Source organism: Papio anubis, chromosome 13 (assembly GCF_008728515.1).
Source record: "Papio anubis isolate 15944 chromosome 13, Panubis1.0, whole genome shotgun sequence".
Lineage (NCBI taxonomy): Eukaryota > Metazoa > Chordata > Mammalia > Primates > Cercopithecidae > Papio > Papio anubis.
The window spans coordinates 37,519,677-37,535,555 of record NC_044988.1 but is presented as its reverse complement, the minus strand read 5'-3'; the positions used below and the strand labels follow the sequence as shown (position 1 = coordinate 37,535,555).

At 38.3% G+C, this 15,879-nt stretch overlaps 1 protein-coding gene across 47 annotated transcripts in view; it reads left to right on the top strand.

Annotated features, from left to right (window-relative positions):
* Positions 1–15,879, top strand: part of PTPRD (protein tyrosine phosphatase receptor type D) — a 2,329,646-nt gene that overhangs the window by 2,156,605 nt on the left and 157,162 nt on the right. For 27 of the 47 annotated variants that reach the window (XM_017949398.3, XM_017949394.3, XM_017949399.3 and 24 more), the window contains 3 exons: positions 742–1,329; positions 1,765–1,865; positions 2,718–2,977. In XM_017949398.3, the coding sequence (XP_017804887.1) occupies positions 742–1,329; positions 1,765–1,865; positions 2,718–2,977 (949 nt within the window). The remainder of the gene's footprint in view (positions 1–741; positions 1,330–1,764; positions 1,866–2,717; positions 2,978–15,879) is intronic. The other 20 variants (XM_017949400.3, XM_017949434.3, XM_017949397.3 and 17 more) reach the window with 3 other exon arrangements.

Here is a 15,879-nt window from a genome sequence, read left to right as displayed (position 1 = left end):
GATGAAGATGAATGATGTGGATAGTAAAGTTAGACAGAAAATGCAAATTAGATTCATAGTAAGTCAGTTTGATATTATTTTATTTTTTTTAAGTTTAAGCAACATAACAGCACAATTAAGCATTTAAGCAATTGACTCAGACAGAGTTGGGTTTGCCTTATAGCTTTCTCACTTGTTACACGCTGGCCTCGGACAATTTTCTACCTCTCTGGGCCTCATTTTCTCATTATAGAAGATAGAGATAATAATAACTAATCCAAGAATGTAGTGAGGAGTCAGGAATGTAAACCAATTGTGAACACTATATGCAATGCACTTAGCATGGCGCCGGTGCATTGCACATACTCAATGAATAAATAATCATTATAGTTATTATTATTAGTGATATCTAATTGGCTGATCTTTGCTCGAATTAATTTATCTTTGATATGAACCTTTATGTGTGAAGGTTTAAAATGTGCAGGTGTCAAAAAAATTCCCTTAAGCTGTTGTTTCAATGATAATTTCTGTTTGTGTCCATTATCAAATTCTAGTATCTCAGCCTACTTTAATAAAGTAAGACAAAGAGCATATTTCCACAAAGGTATGTAGGTCAAACATTGCCTTTTTTGTTTTGTTTTGTTTTGTTTGGGTAAGTAAGAAAATGGGGATACCAGTAGAGTGGAACTCCCTCATTTGGCAATGACTGAAATGTGGACATTCAGATTGGTTGATCTTACCACACCATCCCATGTGCTCCAGTTCCAGGGAAACCTCGGCTTGTGATTAACCACACTCAGATGAATACTGCTCTCATTCAGTGGCACCCTCCTGTGGACACATTCGGACCTCTTCAGGGCTACCGTCTAAAATTTGGCCGCAAGGATATGGAGCCGCTTACTACTCTCGAGTTCTCTGAAAAAGAAGATCACTTTACAGCTACAGACATCCACAAAGGAGCATCATATGTCTTTAGGCTCTCAGCCAGAAACAAAGTGGGCTTTGGGGAGGAGATGGTGAAGGAGATTTCCATTCCAGAAGAAGTACCAACTGGATTCCCTCAAAACCTTCACTCAGAAAGCGCTACTTCAACCTCCGTCCAGTTATCTTGGCAACCACCTGTCCTGGCAGAGAGAAATGGCATTATCACCAAGTATACCCTTCTTTATAGGGACATCAACATCCCCCTTCTCCCAATGGAGCAGCTTATTGTTCCAGCTGACACCACTATGACACTCACTGGCTTAAAACCAGATACCACATACGATGTAAAAGTACGTGCTCATACGAGCAAAGGGCCCGGGCCATATAGTCCCAGTGTCCAGTTCAGGACACTGCCTGTGGATCAAGGTAGGATTTGTCTGCTTACGGCCTTCCTCCTTTAAAGGAATATCAGTCTTTGGAAATCAGTATTTTGAAGCTATAATAACTGATCAGCCCATTCATATTAATAGGTTCAGCAAAAACAAAAAGGTAAAGTATGTAAAACTTACTACGTCTTGGATGCCTTAGATTTCAGTTATAGAATGTCAAGCAAGTCTGGCTGACAGCTCCCCAATGTCCTCAGGTAAGGAAAACACAATATAGTTGGCTGAATTGGAGAGAAAGGAAAGATCTTTATGAGACTGGGGTATTAAAATGAATGCTCTAAACAGGTAGGAAAATCATACTTCTCTCTCTCTGGTCAAAGTAGACAGCATCTAGCATAAGCCCTGTGGTCCATGGTGGAAAGGACAGGTCATCTGTTTTAAGAATAGTTTAAATACACTGTTTTTCCTTTTCCAGCAGTGTTTGCAAAAAATTTTCATGTCAAAGCAGTAATGAAGACTTCCGTGTTGCTGTCTTGGGAGATTCCAGAGAATTATAACTCTGCCATGCCTTTCAAAGTAAGTTGTTTTCTCATTAGTAAGAAATCACAGATAAAAGTAGAGGGGACCGTTTATCTGGGTAAGTTATTTGCACCGCAAGCAGACCACTTCATTTTGGCCACATGTCCTTGCTGTTCTCATTTGTGACTTTCACATGGGAGATCGTTGGGTGCTTTGCAAGTGTGTTCTTTTCACTCTGAAGAGGGAGCAGGAGCTCAAACCCAGGGCTGGCATCACTTATAAGTTACCTACTACTTTGAACTTGAACTTTTTACATCTAAGCTGGCGCTTTTGTTTTTCAGCCAGAGAATGAAATGTACGTGGTTTCTACCTATTTATATTAAAATACCCTGGGGGTTTCTGAATTTACTCGCTGGCCTGTATTGTTGGCACATTTTAAACTCTGACTTGCCATTAAGAGATGTTAGTAAGTACATATTTACGAAATAAGAAATAGAGAAACATTTTTGAAAGTAAAAATATATTTAGAAAGAGGAACCAAAACCTTTAGAAAATTAGCAATATTGATAATACATTGAAACGTAGAGCTTTTCTGCACATATTCCATTGAGAGCACATACAACTGAGAGGTCTAATATTGGTAAATATATGTGTGTGTGTGTGTGTGTGTATATATATATATATCTTTGTATATTTTTGATAGACTTGGAAACATTTTATCATGACACAGTAGGAAATGACAGGAAAATTGATTTGATCTCCAGAATTATGACCACTCATGGGCTTAGAAGTCACCTAAAAGTAGAATTGACTATATAGACATTTTCCATAAGCAAGGGCACATTGGTTTAGAAAATATATTTTGCCTCTCTGACAATCAGATTTTTTTGATTGGTTTTATCTCTTTAGATTCTTTATGATGATGGGAAAATGGTAGAAGAAGTAGATGGCCGAGCCACACAGAAGTTAATTGTCAACCTGAAGCCTGAGAAGTCATATTCATTCGTGCTGACAAATCGTGGGAACAGTGCTGGTGGGCTGCAGCACAGGGTCACAGCAAAGACTGCTCCGGATGTGTTACGTACCAAGCCTGCCTTCATTGGGAAGACCAACTTGGATGGCATGATTACTGTGCAACTGCCTGAAGTACCTGCAAATGAGAATATAAAGTAAGTTGATTGAAGGGTTAGGGCTGAAGGAAAGAATTATTGGTAAATAAGAAGGTTATGTCTCAAAATTACAGAGGTCATAAAAGAAGATATTGCTTAATGTAGTGAAAGATTCTTCTGCTCAGACTCCCAGTTTTGCTATCCGAGGTCTGTTAAAACATGTCCTAGTATTCATTGTAACACAGATTTTCGTTAATTTAACACTGAGTTTTTAATCTGTGTTGCAGGGACAGTGTTTTTTAGGAGAAACATAAAACATATAGAACATGATTCTTACTACAAAGCTTTTTGTTTGTTTGTTTGTTTTTTTGGTTTTTTTTTTGAGACAGTCTCACCCTGTCAACCAGGCTGGAGTGCAGTGGTGCAATCTCAGCTCACTGCAAGCTCCGCCTCCTGGGTTCAAGTGATTCCCCTGCCTCAGCCTCCCGAGTAGCAGGGATTACAGGCGCCTGCCACCATGCCCAGCTAATTTTTTGTATTTTTAGTAGAGACAGGGTTTCACTGTGTTAGCTAGGATGGTCTCAATCTCCTGACCTCGTCATCTGCCCCCCTCGGCTTCCCAAAGTGCTAGGATTACAGGCGTGAGCTACCGCGCCCGGCTACTGCAAAGCATTTTATGTCATAGTTTATGGAATAAGGTAAATAGGTGATTAACTCTAATATTTGACAAAATATTTTTCTAATTATGAAGACGTCTTACAAAGTACTCTAAGATTGAAAAAAAACATTGGGTGAAATTAGATGATGGTGTGTGACACTGATGTATTACAAATAGGAAACATTCCAACAAGTTAAAGTTAAAAATGACATTGGAAAAAAATATAAACATTAGAAAATTCAAGTGGTCTGGTTCAAATGTAGTGCAGCATAGAGGCCAATAGGCCTGAAGTGGAAAATTAAATCTGGTCAATTAAATAGTTTGTCCAAAGACATATAGCTAGTTGGTTGCATAACTAGTAGAAGAAAAAAGTATTTTCACCAAAATGTATGAACTACAAGTACTGTGGTGGACCCCAGGGAATTAAAAGATGGATTCCTGACTTCAAAGACCTTACCATAGCGTGAGAGAGATACAGAGAAACAGACAGATGTAGTAAGCGTTAATGACAGAATTATGCTTTATCTTAAGAGCAGCTGATTCAGAATGGGTCAAGGAAGTTTCTGATCCCTTAATCTTAAGGGATAAATAGGAGTCATACAAATAATAAAAGAGAGACTATTTGCAAAGGGAGTGGTATGTGCATAGGCCCATTACTAAAGGCACCCAATGGTGCCATACGGCTGGATCCCAGAGTGCCTGGCCACAAGTGACAAGAGAAGGAAAAAGGAGGCATACAAGAGCCAAGGGTAAACCCTGAAGTGAAAACTATATCCTCTAGACAATGGGAAACCATTAAAGCTCTTTATACAGGAGAGTGGCATGATACCATTTCTGTAATACATAATAAAATTCCATTTTAGGAAATATTTGTTGAGTATCTGTTGTGCTACCTGTTTGGAATAAGAATAAATCCTTTCTCATTTCTTGTATCTCACACCCTCAAGTTTAGATGAAACTTGCTATGCCAGGTTTGAAGGTCAAGCAGAGAGGCATTTATCCATAGCTCATGCATTGTTGGAAGTTGGATAGACTTGGAGCACCATAGAGATAGTGGTAGAGAAAATTGTTGGGAGGTGGTCACATAGTTAGTTGACTCTAGGCAAATAACAAGATTCTAAAGGAAGGTGATGATGATGGAAATAGGATGCAGAGGCAGACATGAGATACACTAGAGTAGTAGTACAGCATAAATTGTTTTAATGATGAGATCAAGACAGTAAAATATGGCTCTGAGGTCTGAGCTTGGATGACAATGAATGATGCTGTCATCCTAAAGGATAAAAACATTCAGAAGTAAATGAGTTTAATGTTGGGTGTATTAATGTGAAATATCAGTGAAATACCTAGTTAGAAATGTGGGCTTAGAGAAGTTATTAAGATTAAAGATGGCCAGGCATGGTGGCTCATGCCCGTAATCCCAGCACTTTGGGAGGCTGAGGCGGGCAGATCACAAAGTCAGGAGTTTGAGACCAGCCTGACCAAAATGGCGAAACCCCGTCTCTACTAAAAATACAAAAATTAGCCCGGCATGGTGGCACACGCCTGTAATCCCAGCTACTCAGGAGGCTGAGGCAAGAGAATCGCTTGAACCTGGGAGGTGGAGGTTACAGTGAGCCAAGATTGTTCCACTGCACTTCGGCCTGGGTGACAGAGCTATACTCCATCTCAAAAGAAAAAAAAATCGATTATAGATATACATTTAGGAGTTGTTAACTAAGTAGCAATGGTTTCATGGAAGAAGACAGAATTATTGAAGCAATGAGGGGAAAATGTGAAGCAAAAGACTAAAAGAAAGGTCTCAGTTAATAGGAAGAAGAGAGCCAGTAGAGGACACGGGGAGGGATTATTGGAAATCTAAGAGGAGAACTGAGCCAGAGCAGGATGGCAAAGGGATTTTCTAGAAGGAGAAAAATTCAAAAAGTGGTCAAAAACTCCCCAAACTCCAGAAAACTTAAAGCAGATGGCTGAGAAAATCAGGTATTAAAAAATAAGAAATAAGAAGTTTTAAAATAGTATAATTTGTGTAATTTAGGTATAATTAATAAATTCAGACATGATACACATCCTAAAACAACCTTTCCTGAGTAAACTTTCAGTTATTGTTTATTTGATAAAATAATTGATGAATTTCAACTAGGTGACAGAATTTCAAAAATATTATTACTAAAATCAGTGAAAAGAATTTCTAAAAGATTATTACTAAAATAAATTCAGTGAAAAGAATTTCTAAAAGATTATTCCTAAAATAAATTCAGTGTAAAATAAGGTCTTCACATTTGTCTACTCTTATTTTTCTTTCTTTCTGTTTTTTTTTTTTTGTTTGTTTGAGATGGAGTCTCATTCTGTCGCCCAGTCTGGAGTGCAGTGGCCCCATCTCTGCTCACTGCAAGCTCCGCCTCCTGGGTTCATGTCATTCTCCTGACTCAGCCTCTCGAGTAGCTGCAACTACAGGAGCCCACCACCATGCCTGGCTAATTTTTTTGTATTTTTAGTAGAAATGTGATTTCACTATGTTAGCCAGGTTGGTCTTGATCTCCTGACCTCATGATCCACCCACCTCAGTCTCCCAAAGTGCTGGGATTACAGGCATGAGCCACGGCGCCCGGCCCTTCTTTTTCTATAATCCAGAAATCTGAAAATGAGAATTGAGTATTTGCGTAATTTTTATCCCAACAAATTTCAGTATGACAGTGGGATTATATTCATCGATTTGTGTATTCATTCTGAATGTTTATTAATTGATCTTGACAGATAAAGGATATTTATGAATTTTTAAAACCACTTTATTGAAATATAATTGATATGTAAGAAGCTGTACATATTTAATGTGTACAACTCAATGAGTTTGGGGATAAGTATTTACCTATAAAACCATCAAGTCCATAGAAATATCAGTTAATTCTTGATCACCCACCCTGGTAGCAGTCAATGTTAATGTTTCAGGGATTCAGTAGTGACGGTGTGTTCTTTCTCACTGTTCTCATACAACATAGTTGATTGGAAAATTTGGACAAGCAAAGAGTTCACTGAAGCAGAGTCCTATAATAGAGAAAATTAGATAGATAAGGGAGGCTGTAGATGAGGCTCCTAACTCCGGCTTATTAGTTCAGCAATCCTAGAGAAAGTGACAACTGAGGCTTTTTAAGCTGAGGCTTAAAAAGTGACAGGAAGTTAGCTGGGCCATGGGAGTAGGAGTAGAAAGACAGCCGTTCATTCAGAGGATAGAGCGTCTTTGATGGTGCAGAGGCAAGAGAAAGACTAGCAATTGTTATTTGGCCACATTGTACTTGTCTGCCTCTTAAGACTTTCCTGCTGGCATCCAACAAATATATATTCTATACACACTATTTTGTCAGTGCTATTTTTGGGAGTAGAGAAATGACTGAGATTAAGTCCTACCTGATAGTAAGAGAATAGATTCAGAAACTAGATAATGTGAATATAATAGGGTGAGTACTGCCAGGTGTTGTGGAAACACAAATATCAAGTTTTAGCCCAACTTGGGTGTCAGGGGAGGCCTCCTGAAGGTGATCATATCTAATCTGAGTCTGATAGCATAAGAAAGATTTAATAAAGGTGAAAAAGTTACAAATAATGAAAGAACAGGGAAAAGATAGACTATAAATTCATTCCATTAAAAATCATGCATGTCTCTTCAAGAAAAGAGCAGTTGAGAGAGGAAAATAGTATAGTATATTCTTCAGCATTTACTATTAATTTAGTTTTCAATACTTTCTTTTATTTATATAAAAAATGACCTTTAAGAGGCTGTTCACCAAATTGTCTTGATAAAATGTGTTAGCTATTACTGGAAATTGGCACTTTTAGCCCATTGATGGCAAACTTTAGTTTCATTTTCCAGTTTCTGAAGGAGTTGCGAATATTGCAGAATGTTTTCTACCTTTGTCAGATTTTTTTTCTTTTTTAGCTTGTTCAGTTTTTGTTTGTTTGTTTGTTTTATTTATGCACTTTCCCCTTCTATATTTGAAATGGGAGTCAGGAAAAAGGTAACTTTGACATCACAGAAATGAGACCATTATGAAACAGAAAAAGAAAGCAAACTATTATGGACATTTTTTGTTTTCTAGAAATGAATTAAAGATTCTCGGAAATATATTACAGCCACTTAGGGGAAGAAATGAGTGAAAGACTAAACCAGGAAAGTACTTGAGTGGGAAAAGTATCAAATAAATGGAAAATGAAAAGCAAATCTTTTAGTGAAAAGCCTTAGATGATTTCTATTTAGTAGAATTCTTAAAGGGATAATATTGTAAGGTTACTGTTCCTGTTTTCTAGATTGGTTAATGTAGCGCGGTCAGGTATTACAAGAAGCTCCGTGCTGGGTTGTGTCACTTGCAGTGGTTGGCAAGTTTAGAAATTAGGAAAGGTTGTAGCTTTTTATTCAGTATTCTGTGAGAAAAATGTGAGGAAGAAACAGAACTCATTCCAGAACTGTGGGCAGGTTGCTAACTTTTATTTAGATGAAAGCTATCCAGAAAAATGCTTCCTATTTGTTTTCAAGCAAAATGCAGTTTTGGTGATTGACACCTGTTTTGTTGACCAACAGAAACCGTGCTTTCATTTCTGGCCAAGTTAATCAGGAGATCTTGGCCCTTACTCCTTAACTCCTCACCACCTAAAAACAAAAGTGTTCAATGATTTCTAATTAATTTAATATCTCTTTACTTTCATACTTGGTTTTTATATTTTTTGTGTGCCAAATTAGGAGAGTTCCCTCACAGAAAGGCTAAATTTCTTTTGTAACATCCTTAAGGATGCTGCAAGTTCTGGTATCAGGAATTCTGTGGTGCTTAAACCTTCTATTTAAATAGATTTGGGGAGCAGAATGCCAGTCAGATCTAGCAGATCAGAAGCAAGTTGTAATGACATAGGGAACTTCTGTGACTTCATAGAGCAGAATTTTACCCTGGGTATTTAAAAAATGCACAACATAGATTATCCTAAGAGAAAAAACTACCAGAAGGTACTCAGTGTAAATTAATTTTATAACAACCATTTTATGTTTGTAAAAAGTGGAAATGAAGAATAAGGGTATTTTATGAAATTTTAAATTTCTTTGGTCTTACTAATTTGTTCTCAACTTTTTCTTTTATACAAGAAGATTTTTATGGAAGCATGGCTTACAGTGTTGCTTCATAAGATTTGTGTTCCACTATTAGCAGCTTAATGAAGAGTAATTAATCATGTGTTTGTGAGTTAAAGTAGTAAAGGCTTAAATTTGTATAGTACTTTGCAATTTACTGAGGATATTAGGTTTCATTTAAGACTCACAATAACCCTGTGAGGTAGGTATTCTTCCTCTAATTTACATATGAGTAAAATGAGGCCCAATGGTACTACGTGTCCTGGCCAAGATCATACAGCTGATACTGGTAGTAGTTAATACGAACAGAGGGCAAACTAGGTGCTATGCAAAGGACGTTACACACATTAACTGATGTAATCGTCACAGGAAGGGTGCCCCTCATTTTATAGCCGAGGAACACACAATATAGACTGACTTGCCCCAGCCCACAACACAAAACCAGAGAGGAAAGACTTGAATTCAGGCGGCCTGACTCCAGAGCCCACATTCTGAACCACAGGCCCTGCCTCTGTGACCCCAAGTTTATTGGTCAAAATAGAACTTTTTTTTTTTTCTAGGTCAATTGATAACTGATTAAAACTCCAAAAGAAGTAGACATAAACAGGACTGCCCCAGAGAAACCTTAGAACTAGGAGTGACCAGGCATATATGCTTGGGTACAGATCACGGAAGTGTGTGTTTAGTGTCATGAAGCAATAAAGTCAGTGGGTTACCATGAGAATTTAAGGAGAGGTAAAGCAGGAGGCTTATGCAAGGAATGACATTCATCATTAAACTCCTAGATGGATTTTTCACCTCCCAGTTAATTAACATGTTTGAGAATGCTAATACAGACTAATACAAAAAGCCTGACTGAATTCGAAGTGGGACTGCCACAAAGACCAGAGCTTGCCTTCCCATATAATTATGGGGAACTGAGCCCCTTGATGATAACATGTTAAATGAAATTAGTAAAACTTTACTTAATATAATTAAAACTCTGAAGGTTAGATTTAACTTATCTAATTAAATCTAATAGACTGGGAAAACACAGCTTACTTTATAAGTAGTCAAGGGCTTTCCAGATATATTGATTCTGAAGTTATTTATTTTTCTATTACTTTAATAGTTAAAGTCTATGTTGAAAAGGTGTTTTGAGTCTTAACTCCAGGCTTGAGGCAGACAGGCAAAGCAGAATGTTGAGTTTAATTTTACCCAAAAATAAAGCTAGCTCCAAAAGCAATTTATTTCTTTTTTTTTTTTTTTTTCATTTCAAGCAAGTTCTTTCAGCTCATATGATTTGGTTGATATGAATTTATAGGGCACATATTAGCTACCCATTTCACTTCTCATATCTGAATCATCTTATCTTCCTTAATGTCCTGTGAGATTAGAACAAGGGTCACGAGTAGGCCAGTAAAGAAAAGAATGTTTGCAATAAGCAGTTACGTTTTCTAGAAACTCTATTTGGGCATGCCATTGCTGATTTGAAGAAAGGAGAAAAAGCTTGATGAGACTGAGAGTTGAAAATTCTGATGGAGAAGAACTGCCAAATATTTTTGACTGCCTGACTTAGGAGAGATGTTAATTCCTGAGAGCCACCTATTGTACCCACTTTCTTTGCAGTGGAAGAATAATTCCATGATAAAATGGCAAAGTTAAGCAAATTTTGGGGGTATTATATGTATGTCTGCTTTAGTAATGTGCTTATAAATATATAAATTTGTTGTATAAGAAAATTTATAGATTAAAAATTGTCCACAGAGACCATATAATGGGGGTAATTGGTGTAAATAAAAATCAGGGAAGATTTCGCTTAGAAAATAATCGGTTAATAGATATTTAAGGAAAAAGAATAGTTAACTAGGTGGAAGTGACAAAGTTCTAGGCAGGTGGAACAGAATGATCAATGGTTTAATGACAGAATGGACTAAGGCAAGGATCTTCAACCCCTGGGCCATGGACAAGTACCAGTTCCTAACCTTGTTAGGTACCTGACCACAGAGCAGGAGATAAGCAGTGGGGAGGGAGCATTACCACTGGAGCGAGCCCCGCCTCCTGTCAGATCAGTGGTACCATTAGAATCTCTCAGGAACATGAACCCTATTGTGAACTGCACATATGAGGGATTTAGGTTGCTGGCTATTTATGAGAATCTAATGCCTGATGATCTGAGGTAGTACAGTTTCATCTTGAAACCATCCCCCCAACCTCCGCCCTGTCCATGGAAAAATTTTCTTCCATAAAACCAGTACTTGGTGCCAAAATGGTTAGGAACCGCTGGACTAAGGTAAATGCAAGAAACTGAAAGCCTATCGAGCTATATATAGCTGAGAGGGCACAGTCAGAGGGATTCAGGCAATATCCTGCTGGCCTTCTGATACCTTTTAGTCTTTATCCTAAGAGAAATGAGGATCCATTGAAATGTTTTAAAAAGTGGAAATGGCACAACAAATTTTGTACTGTGAATTGAAAATTTCAGAGACTGCACTAGAAGGGGCTAAAGTCAATAGAGAGAGTTGAGAGAGTAAGGTCACAGTCTGGGCATACGACATGGAATGAGGCCAGAAGAGTGGCAGTAGAGATGGAGAGAAGCACATGCACTGGAGATAGGGTTTGGAAGTGATAGAACTTGGCAATAGATTGAGTATGACACAGGAAGAGAATAAAAGCAGATTGTCAATGATAACACCTAGATTTCTGGCTTGTGCACTGAAATGGATTGTAATGCAATATTAGGGAGGATTTATTTTGCAAGGCATATTATTTTAACCACAGTAAATTTGGGGTGCTTTTGAACTCCAAATGGAGACATTAAGTTAAAGTCAGATAAACCAGTGGAATTCAGAAGAACATTCTTGGCTAAAGATATGAATCTGGAAATCATTTGCATATAGCTAAGAAATGATGCCCTGAGCTGGAATGAGATCTAGGATGAAAATAGGGTCTGGATAGAAGTTCTTGGCCAGAACCTTGAGGAATGTCACCATTGTGGCTGGGCCACAGATGATAAATTCTGCTACGGAAATAAGGTTAGTGTGAAAGAGGTATACATAGAAATAACAGAAGAATATCACAGAGAAAGGGCTCAGAATGTTTCATCGAGAATGTTAACATCTTAAAACGTTTGCTAAGAGGTCAAGAAGGACAGAAAAGTATCAAAAACTCCCCTTTTGATGTAACACTCTGGAGATGACTGAGCACCCTGGCAATGGCAGTGAGGTGGAGTGAGGAGGCAGGCGCTAAAGCCTAGTCAGCCGGGAAGTGAGGCGAAAGGGAGGCAGTGGGAGCAGCAGGAACACACAGCTATTTGCAGAATTTTGGCAATCAGGGGTGGGAGAGAGAGAGGTGACTAGAGTGGGATGTGGTTTGTTTTGTTCTCTGTATTGCACATATTTATACATGGTTGAAAGCTAAAGGATGGGATCAAATGAGGAAGGAGAAGTTGAGCTATATGAGAGAGAAGGAGTACAATGTATGGTAAACTTCCTAAGAAAGTGAGAAGATGGAAAACAATTCAAGAGATAGTTAATGGCCTTCAAAAGTAGGGCCAGCCCTTCTACTTTACCAAAAGAAAATTTATGGTTTGTTTACAGATCTAGATAGGCTTGTAGTTTGGTGACAGATGATGAGGGAATAATTGTCTGAATCTTTGCGTTTTCTCTGTACGTAAGAGATGAGGCCATCTTCTAATGGGGAGGTTTGAACGTCCAAGGTTTCAAAGTAGAGGAGAAAGTGAGAACATTACTGTGGAAAATGGAAGGACTAGGCAATTGGAGAAGTTATTGGGAAACTAGGTAGTGGTAAGATTGCCAGGCCGTGTTGAAGGCCTAACTGGGTTTGCTGATTCTCAATTTATGGCATTATTCTGCCCTGTGCTTTATTTCTCAAGTTGTGTTCAGCTCCCTGGATTCTGGCAGAGAGAATGGAGAGCATAGATTTCAGCTAAGGTAGGGTGGAGGAGACGGGCTTTGGAAAGGGAGAATTGAATCTTAGAGCTTCAGTGGTACATGGGCCAGACCTATGAGGGTTGAAATCACCCAGGATGATGGCAGAGTTTGGAGAAAAAAGAAGGCCGTGAACCCTGCAAAAGAATCTTCCCTGAGAGAAAGGAGATGCTGGGGGAGGTACTAGATGGCCAAACTCAGCCAGAGAAGATCATAATATAGCTGGATTGCATGCACTTCAAAAAAGAAGGGGTTTGTTACTACCAAAGCAAGAAGGTGGAAGAAAAATACCTGCAAAAATGGGAAGCCAGGAAAGAAATCCCAAACCCTGACTCTGAGGTTCATGGGTAGGGGAGGAGGGATAAATCCACAGCTGCCATATGAGAAAGCTGCAAAGGAAGCAGGACCCTCAGGGGAGAGACGGGTTGCAGGTAAAGCAAGGAAGTTGATGTTTACAAAGCCATAGTTGCAGCGAGCACAGTTGAAATGTGTGGATTTAGACTGAGGCGAAGCTTTGTATAATACAGAATTTCAGATTGCCCCTGCCCTATTTCTTTCAATGTGCGAGAGCTGCTTTGAAGCAAGCTTCACTTTGACTGCCCTAGATGAATGCTTTAGAGATCACTGGAGAAAAAAGGTTAGGGATATCTGGCCGTACCGTTAATTAATTGCTGTGGGGGAGGCTGTTCAATTCTTATCCCAGCCACAAGTAAAAAGAGTAGTTGGGGAGTGGTGCCGAAGAAAGAATGGATTTTTTTTTTTCATGTACAAGAATGGCAAATCAAAGTATGAAAGCAGAAGAAAAAAATTAATGAAATTCATCAGCTTAACCTTGATTTACAGGATTCTGAAGGAGGACAATGGTAGTGCTCTGATAATATGCAATATCATTGCTTTATGTGTAGAGCTCTTCTGACTTCAAGCAGTTGGTAGTGAAAAGCAAGAGGTTCCTTGACAAGTGTGTTTATCAAGCACATCTGCAGTGTGATTTTGTATGCTCAGTTGCAGCTCTGTCATTCTCCTCCATACTCATTTAACATGATGGACTTGTTTGGCAAATCCTTCAGGTAGTGGGAGGACAGGAAGAGGGGGAAGCTTACTCTGGATCATAAAATAAAAGATATTGGTCTCTGTCACACACTCCAACTCTGCCTTCTCCTCATCCTCCTTGATCATTATGATTATTTGTAGTAAAGAAAATGAATGGCTAGGTGGTGTAATCCTGTGTATCTGTTGATTAGTTGCTCAGGGCACCATGGAGAAAGGATTGTGGTGTAATTGTCTGGTTTGACTTGAATTTTCGATTAGGGGGAAAAGAAGTTTGACAAGTTCTTTAACCTGCAGTTCAGGGAATTTCATGGAGTCTTACTGAACAAGATAGTTCAGATGCATCTCTCCAACCGTGATGTTCATACTAGCCAGTAGCAGCTGGCATCTATTTACTGCTATATACACACTGTGCTGAGCACATTCGGTGTATTTCCCCCCATATCACAGCCTGGTATTTTTTTACTCACATATTTCAGAATATATAACTGAGATTCTTGGGTCTAAGCCCAAGATCAACCCAAACTCTCAGCCAGACATATCTCCAAGTGCCATATTCTTCTCCAGAACGCTCTAGAGCAGTGCCGTCCAACAAATATAATGAAAGCCACATGTGACATTTTAAGTTTTCTAGTAGCAACAGTGAAAAAATAAAAAGTGGGTGAAATTAATTTTAATAATTTATTTTATTTAACCTAATATATCCAGATTATTATTTTATCATGTCATCATTAGTTTAAAAATTATTACTGAGATACTTCACACTTTCTTTTAATGCTACGTCTTTGAAATGCAATGTATCTTTTACATTTGCAGAGGGTCTCAGTTTGGGCTAGTCACATTGGCAGTGCTTGATGGCCCCCAGGGGCCAGTGGATACCGTACCGGACAGCTCTGCTCTAGACCCTTAATGGAAACAGAGTTTTTAATCACAGAGAGTTTACTGAGTTTGTTACAGGTTTTGCTTTGAGATGAGTAGAAAGAGGCCTTCCTGGCCTCTGTGGTCTCTGTGACTGGTCTCTGATTCAGTGTGACATAGGGTTGGGAGTGTCCTTCCTCTTGTTTCTTTGTCCTGTGTGGTGGCCTCCTCTTTTAAAGGTATGTGGGTATGTTTGGGTCCGTGTGTGTGTTCATTTTCACAGTAAATCTCCATGAAGTGTATGGAGTCCTTAGAAAATACATTATGATACATAGAGTAAATAAGAAAAAGAAACAGATCGCTGCCACCATTAAGATAAATGTAACTTTGCGTCCCATTACTATCTGTTTTAATTTGGCAATTATTTAATTGCTACAGATCTGTCTTTTTTGCCTGTGACCAATCCTTGTAGCTTTATAGGCTATACCTAGGCTTTGCTGAAAGAATTTCTCTATAGGAGGACAAAACCAGATTATGCATTTAATATAGTACCTGAGAAGTAGGAAGTGATTAATATGTTATTATTATACAGTATGTTCAAAGTCCTTGTATAGTTACTTCTGAAGATCAGTATGAGCAGAATCCCTAAACAGCAATATGAAAGCAGAGTATATTCTATACTGAAGTGACAAAACAGCTTTGCAAATAACCCATACCTATTTGTGGATGGGTGCCTTTATACATTCCTTAAATTTTAGTTGACCATTCTCAGTGTAAGGATTCAGTTACTTTTGTCTTTTCGTATAGATGTCATTATATTGATAGCTATTTCGAAGGCCCTTAAGTTGTGATTTTCTCCAATTTTCTGAGGTACTTACCTTGAGGTTTGCAGTTTGATGGGTAGAAAAAGAAGGGAATTTTTAACGTCTTACTCTATGCAATTATACCTAATTTTTGTTACTTAAAAAATTTTAATTCAAATAAAGAAGCATTTTAGGTTTGTATAAACAACAGTACTAATAGGTATTTATGTGAGCTAGGAGTAGAATTTTTCTTATACACCCCCCTTTTAAAAACATCTTCTTATAAATTAATGTCATAGAAAATATTTGGTTCAGCAGCTCATGGTGGTAGATTGCAATATTCCAGCTTTGTATGTGTCCAGCACCAGGGCCCTAACAAACTGTGCCTGCTCTGTTTATGATACCTAATAAAGAGCAGTCAACCATGATGATATTACCATACAAGATCATTGCAATCACACATAAACGTCTTCCCATGTTGCTTATAAAATTGAACAAACAGGTGGTTATTTGTCATTGATGTAAAAAATGGACAAGTCACCCCATATCCATAATTTGCC